The sequence below is a fragment of the Puma concolor genome, chromosome B1 (genome assembly GCF_028749965.1).
Source record: "Puma concolor isolate L17-30 chromosome B1, mPumCon1.1.hap2, whole genome shotgun sequence".
NCBI classification, from domain to species: Eukaryota; Metazoa; Chordata; class Mammalia; order Carnivora; family Felidae; genus Puma; species Puma concolor.
The window spans coordinates 174,701,825-174,718,415 of record NC_141670.1 but is presented as its reverse complement, the minus strand read 5'-3'; the positions used below and the strand labels follow the sequence as shown (position 1 = coordinate 174,718,415).

Genomic DNA, 16,591 nt, shown 5'->3' with positions numbered 1-16,591 from the left:
CATACAAATCCTGTGCACATTTTGTTAAATTCATATCTAAATATTTCGGGTTTTTTTTTGAGAGATTGTAAATGGTAATATATTTCTAAATTTTGGTATCTACAGTTCATTGCTAATATATAAAAATACAATTGATTGCATCAGGTGGTTTGTTTTTATTTTAAATTTAATTTTCTAATTTGTCTACCAACAGCAAAATATTTTAAAATAACATGGTTTGAAAGTTATTCTTAAACTGTAAGGATATTTCTTATAAGTGAAAACATCTGAAAATCAGTTATGCTTTAATATCACTAAGAATGTTAGAACTAATTGTTGAATTAAATGCACATTCTCATTTACTGTCTCGGGTCTGTACCTTTACATATAGTAAACAATTGTTGTAGACTCTTCCTACATGAAAATATGGTATATTTTCTCTTAAAATTAGGAAGTATGTTTAAGTGCTAAAAGTATTTTTTTGACAACCTTTATATTTCTATGACTGGATTTTTTTTAGACTGGTATCATTCAGTATTTCTACATTGAAGACTGGCAATTTGTTAATGATTATCGACACCCTGTCAGTGTGAAAAAGATTTTTCCTGACCCAAATGGGACCAGATTAGTTTTCATTGATGAAAAAAGTGATGGATTTGTCTACTGTCCGGTAAGTCTGGAAGATTTTTAAGTACTTATTTTTTTTAATGCAATATACAAAGAAAAGTGTGGGTTTTTTTTTTTCATTTTTATGCACTTTATTTTCAATATTTTAAGAATATCACTTTTATAAGTTACATAAGCATATAATTTTCATATGGTCATTGTTCAGTTTGAGTCAATATTATACTAATGTTTAAAATGAGTTCATTAAGACAGTTAATTAAAAGACAGAGATTAACTACTTTTTTGAGGATTTGATGAAATCTAAAATTATCTGCAACTGATACCTTTCTAGGGAGAAAATTTAGACTATTGACTTAATTCCTTCACGATTATTAATATATTCAGATTTTCTACTTCTTTTGGAGTTAATTTTGTGATTATTTCTTTATGTTTCATACTCCTTTTCTTTAGTGGTGGAAATAGTTGTTCATGGTATTGTCTTTTATAGATAGATAGATAGATAGATAGATAGATAGATAGATAGATAATTTAAACCCAAGTTAACATATAGTGTAATAATGATTTCAGGAATAGAATTTAGGGATTTATCACTTACATATAACACCCAGTGTTTTTAATATATATTATATATAAAATCATTTTCTCTTATGCAGTTCAAAGATGATAGTACTTTGTTACCGTGTTTGTGATCTATTTCTACAACTATACATCAAGAAAACTTTTTCTGGGGCTCGTGGCTGGCTCAGTCACAACACAACTCTCCAGCTCAGGGTTGTAAATTCAAGCCCCACACTGGGCATAGAGATTACTTCAAAATAAAATCTTAAAAAACAAATGAAACACTTTGTCCAATATTCTGCAGTTTTTCATAGTGTCAGTACCAGAAAGATTTTTTTAATGGAAAAATAATTATATCCTATACCACTTTAACCTGATTTACTGCACAATATTACAATATATCTTCGTGTACATGACCTTTCTCTCCAGTTGTGCAATAAGGTTCAAAGGGCAGGGACTCCTTTCCACCCACCTTACTTGATTTTCCTCTTGCCTTAAAGATTCTGAACACAAAGGAAAGGCATTTTTTTCATAATTAAAAACAGATGGACCCTTTTTAGATCAGTTACTCTGCTTTTTACACATCCTTAACTTTTTTGGGACTAGATTAGCAAAAGAAAATGTGATTTTACATCTTTTACTTGGATTTTTCATTTCCCTTTGATATCCAGTTAATGATTTAGTATGTCCTTGGTCACAGTCCACACAGCCTACAGCTGTTCTCAGACATGTCTTAATAGCCATTCCCCCGGTGCCTTCCTCCACCTCAGTAGCCACTCGGTGAAGACCACTTTGCCCTCCCTGTACACTTCACTAGATGCTGAGACTTCCCACCTTCTCCTTCTTTTCCTTTCCTTTCTGCCTGTCTTTCTCTTTCTTTAATTTTTTCTTTTTTTCTCTTCTTTCTTTGATAAATAGAACAGGTTTCCACAGGAGTGCTTGCATTATTTAAGCAAAATTCCTAATGTGCCAGTTCTTACTCAACCCGTTCCTCTCCCAGTCACAAAACCAATGAGGGAAAATGACATAAATAGAAAGATAACCTTGAGTTCGTTCTACTTGGTAAGGAAATTCATCCTGTACAGATCTCCCTTCTGTAACAGGGCACTCTTTCGAGCTGCCTTGCTTCCCCATGTGGGTTCCCCGTGGGTGGAAACTGCTGCTGAGAGCACCTAGAGGGTAGGCGGGTAAATCAGGGATCTGACAGGAGCTGGAGGCAGAATGGGGTTTGGCTGCTAGGGAAAGGCTGAAGAGTAAGAGTCAGAAAGAGCTGATGCATTTTTCTTTCTCCTTTTACAGTTTTCCTTTCCTTGATAATTTTTGTTAAAGAGGTTACATGGCCTTTCTCGTGGAGTTGGTTTGAGGTTTCAGTGAGTTGATTTTTCCAAACCCGTGATTGGGCACTTGGTAGCCATTTAGCAGGTGTTCGTTAAAGCCCTGCCTCTTTATTGCTTTACCACCCTTCAACCCCTCAAGTTCCAGAATTATCTTACTTGTTGCTGCCCATTCCAGTCCTGTTTCCAGCTCTAACTGGCAGCCCAGCTAAGTGTTAAGAAAAAAGTCCTGGTAAAACAAAATCCACACAAAAGACTGACTGTATGAGAGCACAGGCTCTCCCACTCTGACCTGTGGGTGGGTATTTGCTTTTATCCAAATTAAGATCTCACTGCTAAGGTAACAGTTATGTGGTTGGGCACAATATCTGAGGGGAGTGTAGTGCCCACAGGAGCGAATTCCTCTTTTAAATAACACCACACGATCTTCCACAAGTAAGGCCAGTGTGGCAGGGAAGGGAAAGGAAGGCTTGTGGTGTGGGCCTTCCCCTGCCACCACCTAGGGCACAGGAGGAGGCTGCGCAGAGGCCCCTGGACTCCAGACCAGGTTGCTGTGCGTTTGATTTGATTTGAGCACTCGGCCTGTCATAGTGTGCTGCTGCTATGCAGCTCACTTTTCTATTCAACTTCAGTGAATTTGAGAGAAATACTGCTCCTGCGGTGTGCATACATGAGAATAAGGAACAATTCAGACCATCGCTCTTCCTCTTTAAAGTTCTTACATTTACCTGTAGGTTCCCTTCGTATGTATATTCATTCAACCGATTTTTCCTCACTGGGTGCATGGTGAGGAAGTGACTTATGTTATACAATAGAAGTGGGAGAGATGACATTTTTCTTACTAATGAATGCCCTAATAAAACAGCCTTGTCCCCCCATCACTCTCTGGAAGCCCATGAAGGGTGACTTGTGATATATTACGGAAAATTCGTAAATACGTTGCCCTTGAGAGAGGTGGTAGAATGCAGTATTTAAGTGTACGGACCTTAAAGACAGACAGACAGACGTGGAGTTAAGATTAGTAATAATAACAACGAATATTTTTGTGCAGAATACTCCTTACATATATCAGTTATCTCTTAATCTTTATAGCAACCCCAGATATATTCCCATTTTTTAAGTAAACTTTATGCCCAACATGGGGCTCTAACTCATAACCCCAAGATCAAGAGTTGCATGCCCTACTGACTGAGCCAGCCAGGCTCCTTGGTAAATACTCATATTATTGGCCATTTTATAGGTGAAGAAGCTAAGGCATAGAAAAGATAAGTAATGGGGCACCTGGGTGGCTCAGTCAGTTAGGCGTCCAGCTTCAATTCAGGTCACGATTTCATGGTTTGTGAGTTCAAGCCCTGCATCGGCCTCTGTGCTGTCAGTTCAGAGCCTGAAGCCTGCTTCACATTCTGTGTCTCCCTCTCTCTGCCCCTCCCCCACTCACACTCTGTCTCTCTGTCTCTCAAAAAATGAATAAATGTTAAGAAAAATGTTTTTTAAATTAAAAAAAGAAAAAAGAAAAGACAAGGAACTTGTCCAAGGTCACACAGTCATGAAATGGTATATGTGGTATGAGCCCAGAGTGGCTTCCTCCAGAGCTCTCACTTTAATTGGATTCCCAGTTTCACCGTGTATAAAATGGGTACAGTTCTAGTACCTACTTTGTAGGTTGCTATGTAAAAACTAAATGGGATGATGTGCATAAAGCTTGTAGTACAGTGTCTGCCGTGTAATAAGCACTCAACAAATGTTTACCCTTTAAAAATTCTACCGCCAGTCCAGTGGCCCTGGTGTGCACATCCGCACAAACCAAGCATCAATGTAACATAGTGGTTAGAAGCATAGACTGGAGCCAGACTGCCTGCTGGGTCCAAATCCTGACTCTTCAACTTACTAGCCATGTGACTTCGGACAAATTCCTTGGTGCCTGAGTTTCTTTATCGGCAAAATGGGCATAATAATGCCCATCTTGTACAGTGTGAGGTTAGAATTAAATGAGGTTACGTACATATAAGTAATTAGCACAGTACCTGGTAAGTAGCGCTATTTGATAGGAATAGAATTAGAACTACGTACAATTTTACATTTTTGATTAGGTAATTTTTTTAAGAAGATAAAAAGAAACAGGTGAAATTCATGTTAATATGTTTAACCCAGTATTATTATATCAGTATGTAATCAATATAAAGTACTGAGACGTTTTACCCTCTTGTCCATCCTAGCTCCTTGAGACCTATTGGATAGTTTACACTTACACACATCTCAGTTCAGACTACACACGTTTCAATGTTCAAATAGCTGCATGTGGATGTTACACAGTGGCTACTATGTTAGACAGCCAGCTCTATAGAATTGGTTATTATCTGCAAGAATCTTCTATTTCATTCTGACTCCGAGAGGCAAATAGGGTAGAGAGGAGGTGGGTATTTCTCAGTTTCACATTCAGGATATTATATAAGCCTGTCTGCCAAGGCCAATAGCTTATATCACTAACAGTACATTTTCAATTTATTGGAATGCATTATGGAGAAGTTTTTTGAAACAAAACAGACCCAGTGGAATTTCTTTAATTTTCAAATATGTATGAGTTAATTTGTTCTATATACCAGGGATTGAAAATTTTCCAAACACCAGTGTGTTCATAGTTTAAATTTCTTTTGTCTTGAGAAGTTTCAATTTTTTTTTTTTTTTCCTTAAGCTGAAGCTTTGTGTCCAGACTTATAGTTTTTCCCGAGTTCAACAAGTTTTAGGCCAAGCCAGATCTGGTACAAGAATCGGGAAAGGAACTTTCCTTCCTGTTACGGTTGGAGTGTTGTTGGGTTGAATGCGTTGGGAAAACTATGCCAACCACGTCTGCAGACAGGCTCCTACCAAGGCAAGTGATAACAAAGTACATGCTTGGGGCAAATCTGTAAATCCTGTTTTGTAGGTCAATGACGCTACCTATGAGATTCCAGATTTTTCACCAACCATTAAAGGTGTCCTTTGGGAAAACTGGCCAATGGATAAAGGTGTATTTATTGCTTACGATGATGATAAGGTGTACACCTACGTCTTTCACAAGGACACGATACAAGGTACTTAATCACCTTTTTGTACAATTGTCGTTAAATTTCCGTGACAGTGAAATTAAAACCTTCCTTTCTGGTTTTTGTGCTGAGTATTCGCTTTTAGCATTAAGATGTCTATTTTAAAATACAGGATCCAAGGTGATTTTGGCTGGAGGCACCAAAGTTCCCTTCTCGCATAAACCTTTGCTGTTATATAATGGAGAGTTGACCTGCCAGACACAGAGTGGAAAAATAAACAACATCTACCTTAGCACCCACAAGTTCCTCGACAGTTTAAAAGATGTGGGGCCTGATGAACTGAGGCAGATGCTGACACGGACTTTAATGCTAAAAAGGTAGGGCTCCAAACACTTCTCTGGAGCTCTTATTTGCTTTTGTGATTTTAAAGGCCAAATCCTATTGAAAGAGATGGGCCTAATAGTATTTACTTTGTTTACTTTACAGGATTGTTGTGAGGCTCAGATAAGATAACGGGTGTGAGAATATGTGTAAATTCTAAAGGAAGTCCTGTTGTACTAAGCCCTTTAGAACGAAGAGGTTTCTCATCACCCAAATAGCACAGTTATTGTGAAATTCTAATAAACCTCATTATTTCAGCAGTATGTTAATGTCATCATAAGAAGTTTGGTTTTGCCTAGCTCGTAATTTTTTTTTTTTTAATCTGATTTTTCCTGTTACCTCTTAGGGCTTTTTTGAGTCTTCTTTTGTGGTTCTGACCATCTCTTAAATGTTGCTGTTCCTCAGCGTCCCATGATCTCCCTCTTCTCTTCTCTAATCATTTTTCCTGAATGAATCTCCTCTACTTACATGGCTTCAACAACATTCATAAGAGGCTGACTCCAAAATGTGCATCTTTTGCTTAAACCTGTATTTCCCACTGCCTACCAGTTGTGTTTTTGGGAGTCCACAAGCTCCTCAAACTTTCTCTGTTTAAAACAACTCATCTTGCCCGGCCTCTTCTTTTCCCCCAGTCCTTATCACGTGTGCACCTGTCCCAACACACACACCTACACCTGCATACACACATACACCAGACCCTTTTCTCCCCCACCCCTGTACTCTCCCACTAACTCGCACCCTCACTTGGAATAATATATGATGTCACCACTTCTTGACCTCTCTCTCTTTGATAGCCTCATGACAGTCTCCTCTATTCTCCACACACTTTTGAAAATCTGAATCTGATGCTCTCACTCTCCTGCTGGAGATCCTTCCCATTGCCTTGAGGAAGAAATCCCTACTCCTCAGGGACCTCAGCATGACGTACCGGACACTTAATGATTTAATGCCAGCCTCAGCTGTCCCCATTCTTCCACTCTCTGTTCTGCCAGCTGCTTGAATCTGATGTTTTTCATGATTCTTTGCCTTGGCACATACAGCTTTCTCTTCCTGGAACACCCTTCTCCTATGTCTGTATGCAGGAACTCCTTATTCTCCACATTCAACAGAGCCCTCTCCTGCTCCAGGATGCGTTCCCTGCAGCCCCGTAACCTCTGGCAGGCTGGTTGGGGGCCTTTCTGGTGGATTGCCGCAGGGCAGTATACACAGTGGTTTAGAGTACTTCCCCCCTACCCCCACTGCTGTGTGACAGGCTAGTCTTGTGAGGTTTCTGAGCTTCACTTTTCCTCATCTGTAAAGAAGAAATAATAATATTCCTTAGTGGAGAGGGCTGTTAGAGTAATCTAGTGAGAGAGTTTAGGCAAAGCATTTAGCACAGATTCACATATCACAAGCCCTCAATGACCTGTGTCATACTGTGTCAGAGTCGTCTGTTGACTTACCTGTCTCTTCCACCTTCCCCAATTATGACGGCCTAAAAGATAGTGACTGTGGGCTTGATCTTTGTATCTTGGTTCCAAGCTCAGTTTCTGGCATAGAACAGGTGCTCAGTAAACGTGTGTTGGCTGGGAAAATGCATGGGTGAACAGATGGATGGATAGATATATTCATTAATGCAGGGTCCCACAAAAAGTTCAACTGGCATTTATGGTCATGTTTTGACCAGAAGTCCGCAACCTTTCTTGTTATGGGCCAAATGGTAAACATTTCAGGCTTTAAAAGCCATGGGATCTCTGTCACATCTACTCAAGTCAGCCATTGTAGCACAAGAGCAGCCAAGACAATCCATAAAAAATGGACTGAGCGGCCTTGTTCCACTCAGACTTGGGTCACAGCAGCAGACAGCTGACTGTAGGCCATAGTTTGCTGGCCTCTGTTGTAAACTTCCAAATATGTAGGAGTAGAGAGAGTACTGTTATTAGTCTCATGTGAGAAGAGAAATAATTTTCATCTCTGTGTGAAATAAACCCAAAAATAAACAAAAAAAAAAAGAGTTAGTTGCTAATGAGGGAGGGTGGTTACACAGCATAGAGTCAGATTAGTAAAAAAGTTCAAGAAAAAGCATTTATCTGTATAATAAAGGAAGACAAGTTTATGTAGTTTTTGATAACTTGGAAATGATGATTACAGATGAAGAAATGGTTTGCAAATTTATCTGAGATGTGACATTATATTATATATACCCTGAGCATTGCCAGTTAGGGGACGAGTAGAGCTCCCTGATTAAATCCTGTGCTCAAATGCTAGGTTTTCTGATGCTTGGGAAATATGCAAGATTCTGAATGATCACGCTGCCTGGAATGAGCTGGCCGGAGCTTGTCTCCATCACATGGAAGTGGAGTTCGCAATCCGCGTCTATCGGACAATCAGAAATGTTGGCATAGTGATGTCCTTGGAACAGATAAAGGTAAACGGCATCTCATGAGAATTATTAGTTAGTATTTAAGTGGTATTTATTCAGTCATTTTAAGTTTCTGAAGTTAATCATACCTAACTCATCAGCAAGTTAGTCGATAGACCATTACCACTTCCTACTAAGCAAAGGCTTTAAAAAAAAAAAGAAATTCTGTATTTGTTCTCATTAAAACTGCTTTTATTTGTAGGGAATAGAAGACTACAATCTTCTGGCAGGACATCTGGCCATGTTTACTAATGATTTCAACCTGGCCCAGGACCTGTACCTGGCATCCAGCTGTCCCATTGCTGCCCTGGAGGTATGGTGGCAAATAAGGATGGGAAGAACACGCAAAGGGGATCCCCTTTTGTGTAGTTAAAATTTCTCAGCACCAGACACCACACACCTTCTCCTCCCTAGAATTTAGACATTTCGGCTTTAAGAACCCCTAAGTATTCATTAATTTCAAAACTACTTTCATTCTGTGTTCTGTGGAGCCATAAAAGGCATGTTATTTTAACATTACCAAATAATTTAAAGTCTGTGTCCAAAGAGAACAGATTATTAAAGTTATAAAAACGTACACAAATGAAAACAGTCACCATGTATCTAGAGCTCACATGGTGCCAGGCACTTTTCTAAGCACTTGACATATTTTTACTCCTTTAACCCTCCCAACAATCCCAGCGGTTAGTTACCTTCTCTATTTCCCAAGTGGGGAAACTGAGGTACATGTATCTTTTACTTGCTGTATGAGATTCTCTCGTGTGTCAAGAGGTACACTGAGGACTAGTATACCACCATTAGTTTCCCAGAGGTGAACATTGCAGGGGAAGGACTAGGACAGAGGGAAGGACATGGCTCAACACAAGGAAGAAGTGGTTAAATGGAATAGCAATTATTGGGCTCTTGAGTTCAGCTCAGGTCATGATCCCAGGGTCACGGGATGGAGCCCCATGTTGGGTTCCACACTGAGCTTGGAGACTGCTGGATATATTCTCTCCCTTCCTTTCTGCCCCTCTCCATGCTGGTGCTCTCGATGAGATGAGATGAGATGAGATGAGATGAGATGAGATAAGATAAGATAAGATAAGATAAGATAAGATAAGATAAGATAAAAAATAGAGTTGCTGTTAGAACATGAACTCTAGGGTCAGATGTGTCTGGGTTCAAATCCCAGCTCTGTGTAATGTTCTACAAGTTATTTAATCTTTCTGTGCCCTAGGTCCCATTTTTTAAAATTAGGGGTCACAATATCTAGCCTGTAGGGTTACTGTAAAGATTTCAAAACGAGACTAAATCTCTGGAACAGTGCCTGACCAATAGTAAGGACACAAAGTGGTAGCTGTTGTCATTGTTAACGTTATCCTACCTCACACCAGCATTTCCATAACTACTTAGAGGAGGGGTTTTGAAAATGCACTTGCTGTTAGTTTTACAACTTCACTTTTTCAAATTGTTCTACAGAAAATTTTCATAATTTTAAGTGAACTAAATTTTAAAATGTTAATTTTACAATATCATTTGTGATAATAGGGGACACCCTGAGAAAATTTCAAAATTTGGACTGATAGGCACTGAAGTAGGAATATAGTTCACTCTTATGTGGATCCTAAGAAACTTAACAGAAGACCATGGGGGAGGGGAAGAAAAAAAAAGTGAGAGAGGGAGGGAGCCAAACCATAAGAGACTCTTAAAAACTGAGAGCAGTCTGAGGGTTGATGGGGATGGGAGGGAGGGAAGGGTGGGTGAGGGGTATTGAGGAGGGCACCTGTTGGGATGAGTACTGTGTGTTGTATGGAAACCAAATTGACAATAAATTTCATATTAAAGAAAAAAAGGAATATAGTTGTGATATGAGGGCAAAAATGTCACCTTAGCCCTTCTGCATTTAGTTGTGGTCTCTTGTTGTGTGCTACGGGATTTGTAAAGGATTTGAAGTGATGACTGACTTCCCAGTGGAGAGGGGTGATTAACCTGTCGTCCCTTTAACCTCACTTCGAAGGCTGAGGAGTTAGCTGGGTAAGAGGTCAGAGGCACCGCCCTACTGCCCAGCTCTGCCAGGTACTAGCAGTATAACTTGCTATACTAGCCTCTCTTTGCCTCAGTTTCTGGATTTCTAAAATAAGTACAATAAAAGTTCCTTGCAAAAGGCTTGCTAAGGAAAAGTAAATAAGTTAATGCCCTCAACTAGCACCTGGCAAAGAATAGCACTTGAAAAATGTTAGCTATTATGCATTCCTTACAAAATGTGAATAAAGTGAGGAGTAAACTCTAAAAGATTCTTTAATAATTAGTTTATGTTTGGAATTATGTGCCAGATGCAGATAAAAGATCACAGGAGCCAGGAGGAAAGACAGGTTCACATTTTATATTTATGTTTGCTATTATTCATGTTGTGAAATAGCTTCAGATTTTCTCAGAAAATAACATCAGTTCCTATAGTAAAGTATTTCTCATTTTTTAAATTATCTCCCCTCTAACTAGAAAATTAATCTTGATTGGGTTAATTTTTATTTAATTTTTCCCAATTGATAAAAATTAAATACTAAAGAGTAGTATTTTGTTAGGGAAGACTGAATTTTGGAGGACCACACACCATCGTAATAGTAAGATGTTTTTGCTCCCTAAGACCAATTATTACCCCCTTGGGAGCTCTATCACTCCCACTGAGGCTGTATGCTATAATAATACATTATCCTTACCAAGATCAAGTTCCACTTTTTTTTTTTTTTAATTTTTTTTCAACGTTTTATTTATTTTTTTTTGGGACAGAGAGAGACAGAGCTTGAACAGGGGAGGGGCAGAGAGAGAGGGAGACACAGAATCGGAAACAGGCTCCAGGCTCTGAGCCATCAGCCCAGAGCCTGACACGGGGCTCGAACTCACGGACCACGAAATCGTGACCTGGCTGAAGTCGGACGCTTAACCGACTGTGCCACCCAGGCGCCCCTCAAGTTCCACTTTTGAAACAAAAAGTTTTTCCAATCACTTCTAGTAAAACTAGCATTGTATGGTGACTGTGCATAATAATGTGTTCATTTGAAATTAAGGTCTTTCTCTTCCCAATAGATGAGAAGAGATTTACAGCATTGGGACAGTGCCCTGCAACTGGCCAAGCGGTTAGCCCCAGACCAGATACCATTTATATCAAAAGAATATGCTATTCAGCTTGAATTCACGTAAGTCCTTATCTTTACGTTTTTGAGTCAGTAGCTAGCTACTGAATATCTTCAATTCCAAACTGCCATTAATTAGAAGGCCCTCCACTGATTTAATAATTGCTAATGGGGACAGGAGGGAAGCTGTATTAATTGTACTTCCAAAAAATGTTTTTTCTAACGAAGTCTTGTCCAGGCCTTTATCCACTTTCATTTTCAGGATCAAAATTTAAGTTTGGGTCTAAGCCTTTCCTACACTTAGAGTCTAAATATTGTTTTGAATCACATTTGGCCAAAACAGTTATACATAGCATCAAGGTGATGTACTGCTTTTCATAGCCTATGTTCATGATCTTGACCTCTTTGAACACTTCAAGGATTTGCAGTGTAATTTCAGGTCGTGTGGAAAAATATCAGAATTGGGGCACCTGGGTGGCTCAGTCAGTTGAGCATCCAACTTCGGCTCAGGTCATGATCTCACTGCTTGTGAGTTCAAGCTCCACATCACGCTCTCTGCTGACAGCTCAGAGCCTGGGCCTGCTTCAGATTCTGTGTCTCCCTCTCTCTCTGCCCCTCCCCCGCCTCACACTCTGTCTCTCTTTCCTTCAAAAATAAACATAAAAAAAATTTTTTTTAATAAATAAATAAAGTGTTCAAAATTTCAACTTAGCATCGCCTAACTGGGCTTGCCCAAAGAAAACCTGAGGCTTCTGATGAAGAAATTGTTATCCCTGTTGTCAAGAAACATCCTAGCTGTGTTGACATAATGGGGTCCAAATATTAGAAATTTCCACTTAGAATGAGCACTGGGTGTTGTATGGGAACCAATTTGACAATAAATTATATTTTAAAAAAAAGGAAAGAAAGGAAAAAAGTAAAAAATAAAATAAATAAAATTAAATTAAAATAAAATAAAATAAAATAAAATAAAATAAAATAAAATAAAATAAAATAAAATACAAAAAGAAATTTCCACTTAGAAACATTGCTGACCACACAGCCTGGGCTGTCCAGAACAATGTTCTCAATCAGCAGAACAGTTTGTCTTCCAAAAAATCCCTGGTGCACTAACATGTGAGGAAACTGGGTGAACTGGGTGAAGCCTAGAGAGTTGGATGACCTGCCTAAACTGATATGGTAAAGCTCAGGCAGAACTCAAATAATGCCATTTTTAGAGCTGATTGATTTATTCTGGAGGCGATGTTTTCTCAGAGGAAGATGGATCTCCAAGTGAGTTTTAGCCAAACATCACTGATTCATTCTCTCCCAAATAATAAAAACAAGATAATAAATAGGTCTTCTGGATATGCAGACCCATGTTAGCATCAGTTATGGGAGTATTATTATTTATATTATATGTAATACTTTTTATCTCAGTAAGAACCAGGGCCCTCAGTACTGTAATCTGAAGCATGTTCCTTAATTTCTACCCTGATCCTTTCAATACATATTCTACTTATAAATATTGGGCCTTTGGAAAATATTCATTTTTACGGTCACATGATTGTCATTAATGCCCTAAAGGCGATAATCAAAAGTGGTCTATTCAGAAGACATGAACAGACATTTCTCCAAAGAAGACATACAGATGGCCAACATACACATACATGAAAAGGTGCTCAGCGTCAGACATCATCAGGGAAATGCAAATCAAAGCCACAGTCATCTCACACTTGTCAGAATGGCTAAAACCAAACAAGTGTTGGCAAGGATGTAGAGAAAAAAGAACTTTCGTGCATTGTTGATGGGAATGCAAACTGGTACAGCCACTGTGCAAAACGGTATCGAGTTTCCTCAAAAAGTTAAAAATAGGAATACCCTATGATCCAGCAATTCCACTTCTGGGTATTTACCCAAAGAATATGAAAACACTAATTTGAGAAGATATGTACCCCTATGTTTATTGCAGCATTATTTACAGTAGCTAAGATACGGAAGCAACCCAAGGTCCACCGATAGATGAATGGATAAGGAAGATGTGGCATATATATACAAAAGAATATTATTCAGCCATACAAAAGAATGAAATCTTGCCATTTACAACAACATGATTGGAGTTAGTATAGTGCTAAGTGAAATAAGTCAGAGAAAAATACCATATGATTTCATTCATATGTGGAATTTAAGAAACAAATGGGAAAAAAAAGAGACAAACAAAAAACAGACTCTTAATTATAGAGAACAAATAGATGATTACCAGAGGGGAGGTGGATGGGGGCATGGGTGAAATAGTTGAAAGGGATTAAGAATACACTTATCTGATGAGCACCGAGTTGTATATAGAATTGGTGAATCACTATCTGAAACAAATGTAACACTGTATGTTATACACTGGAATTAAATTTTTTAAAAAGTATCCCATAAAGAGTAATCTCTTTGACATGAGCCATAGGAACATTTTTCTAGGTATGTCTCCTTTGACAAGGAAAACAAAAGCAAAATTAAACTATTGGGTCTACACCCAAAATAAAAAGCCTTTGCAGAGTGAAGGAAACCATCAACAAAACTAAAAGACAACCTATGGAATGGGATAGGATATTTGCAAATGACATATCTGATACAGGGTTGATATCCAAAATATATAAAGAACTTCTATAACTCAACACCGAAAAAACACAAATAATCCAGTTAAAAAATGGGCAGGAGACATGAATAGATATTTTTTCAGAGAAGACATACAGATGGCCAACAAACACATGAAAAGATACTCAACATTACTCATCATCAGAGAAATGCAAATCAAAACCACAATCAGATATCATCTCACACCTGTCAGAATGGCTAAAATCAAAAGCACAAGAAACAAGTGTTGGTGAGGATGTGGAGAAAAAGGAATCCTCTTATACCATTGGTAGAAATGCAAACTGGTGCAGCCACTCTGGAAAATAGCATGGAGGGTCCTCAAAAAATTAAAAATAGAACTACCCTATGACCCAGCAATTTCACTACTAGGTATTTATCCAAAAGATACAAAAATACTGATTTGAAGGGGCACATGCACCCCAGTGTTTATAGCAGCACTATTAACAGTAGCCAAATTATGGAAAGAGCCCAGATGTCCATCGACTGATGAACAGATAAGATGTGGTATACATATACATATGTATATGTTTACATATACAATCAGCCATCAAAAAGAATGAAATCTTGCCATTTGCAATGTAGATAGATGGAGCTAAAATGTATTATGCTAAGTGAAATAAGTCAGAGAAAGACAAACACCATGAGATTTCACTCGTGGAATTTAAGAAACAAAACAGATGAACATAGGGGAAGGGAAGGAAAAATAAGATAAAAACAAAAAGGGAGGCAAACCATAAGAGACTCGTAACTAGGGAGAACAAACTGAGGGTTGCTGGAGGAGAGATGGGCAGGAGATGGGCTAGATGGGTGTTAAAGAGGGCACTTGTGATGAGCACTGGGTGTTGTATGTTATGAATCACTAAATTCTACTCTTGAAATCAATTCTATACTATATATTAACTAACTCAAATAAAATCTTGGAAGAAAAAAAAATAGATTACCATATGATCCAGTAATCCCACTACTGGGTATTTATCCCCCCAAAACTGAAAACACAAATTCACAAAGATATCTACAACCCTACATTTACTGTAGCATTATGTACTGTAGCCAAAATATGGACGCAACCCAAGTGTCCATTGATAGATGAATGGATAAGGAAGATGTGGTATATATACACAGTGGGATATTACTTGGCCATAAAAAAGAATGCAGTCTTGTCATTTGCAGTATCATGGATAAATCTAGAAGGTATAATGCTAAGTGAAGTAAGTCAGAGAAAGACAAACACTATGTGATTTTACTCATTTGTGGAATTTCAGAAACAAAACAAATGAAAAAAAAGACCAAAAAACATAATCTTAAAAATAGAGAACAAACCGGTGGTTGCCAGAGAGAAGGTAGGTGGGAGATAGGTAAAGAGGATTAAGAGTACACTTATTGTGGATGCCTGGGTGGCTCAGTCAGTTGAATGTCCGACACTTGATTTTGGCTCAGGTTATGATCCCAGAATCATGAGATTGAGCCCCAGGTCGGGCTCCACAGGCTGAGCATGGAACCCGCTTAAGATTCTCTCCCTCTGCGCCTCTCTCCCGCTTGCATGCATGCTCTGTCTCTCTCTCTCAAATAAAAATTAAAAAAAAATAAAAAGAGTACACTTATCAGGATGAACACTGAGGACTGTATAGAATTGTTGAATCATTGTACACCTGAAACTAATATAACGCTGTATGTAATTTTTTTTAAAAACAAAAGATGCCTGTAAAAGTGGCCCATAAAATTTAATGTCCCTCCCCAAAATGCTTAAAATACTACAAAGTAATAAGTATCTTACAATCTAACATAATCCAGCTTTATAATTATTTTTATTTCTTTAAAATTTTTTTGTAATGTTTATTTTAGAGAGAGAGAGACAGAGACAGAGACAGAGCACGAGTGGGGGAGGGGCAGAGAGCAAGGGAGACATAGGATCCGAAGCAGGCTCCAGGCTCTAAGCTGTCAGCACGGATGTGGGGCTCAAACTCACAAGCCATGAGGTCATGACCTGAGCCGAAGTTGGACACTTAACTGACTGTGCCATCCAGGCACCCCTATAATTATTTCTAAAACAGCAAAATAATAATGAACTGCACTTGAAAAAAAATGCTTATATGTTGTATATCCCATCTTATGTGAGCCCAAGCAACTCAGTGACAAAGATTTCTTTTAAATCTTGTATATGTAAATGAGATACTTAAATATGTATTAACATCCACTCTAATTTTTTTTCAGGGGTGATTATGTAAATGCTTTGGCTCATTATGAGAAAGGAATAACGGGTGATCATAAGGTAAACTTGAATAAAGATATGTATAATTATCTTTAGGTTTGTTAGTTTCATTTAAAAAGCCATGGTCTAAATTGCATTTTATTTATTAGTAGGTGAGCTCTTTTTCAGTTTATTAACAACGTTGCAAGGATATAGTTAAATCATTTTAAAACACTTCAGATCTAAAGATGACAATATTTTTTATCACTCCGAAAAAGATCTGTTTTCCTTTGTATCTTAAATATGAGCTTCTCGTTAATGTTCAGAGTAAAATTTTTATCCTTTCCCACTTACAGGCTATG

The 16,591-nt window shown here is 38.2% G+C and overlaps 1 protein-coding gene across 3 annotated transcripts in view; it reads left to right on the top strand.

The window, feature by feature from the left end:
• The window catches only part of WDR19 (WD repeat domain 19), a 115,099-nt gene that overhangs the window by 48,267 nt on the left and 50,241 nt on the right, over nucleotides 1–16,591 (top strand). For all 3 annotated transcript variants that reach the window (XM_086705214.1, XM_086705215.1, XM_025921397.2), the window contains exons 15-21: nucleotides 500–649; nucleotides 5,422–5,569; nucleotides 5,694–5,898; nucleotides 8,150–8,309; nucleotides 8,506–8,616; nucleotides 11,370–11,479; nucleotides 16,253–16,310. In XM_086705214.1, the coding sequence (XP_086561340.1) occupies nucleotides 500–649; nucleotides 5,422–5,569; nucleotides 5,694–5,898; nucleotides 8,150–8,309; nucleotides 8,506–8,616; nucleotides 11,370–11,479; nucleotides 16,253–16,310 (942 nt within the window). The remainder of the gene's footprint in view (nucleotides 1–499; nucleotides 650–5,421; nucleotides 5,570–5,693; nucleotides 5,899–8,149; nucleotides 8,310–8,505; nucleotides 8,617–11,369; nucleotides 11,480–16,252; nucleotides 16,311–16,591) is intronic.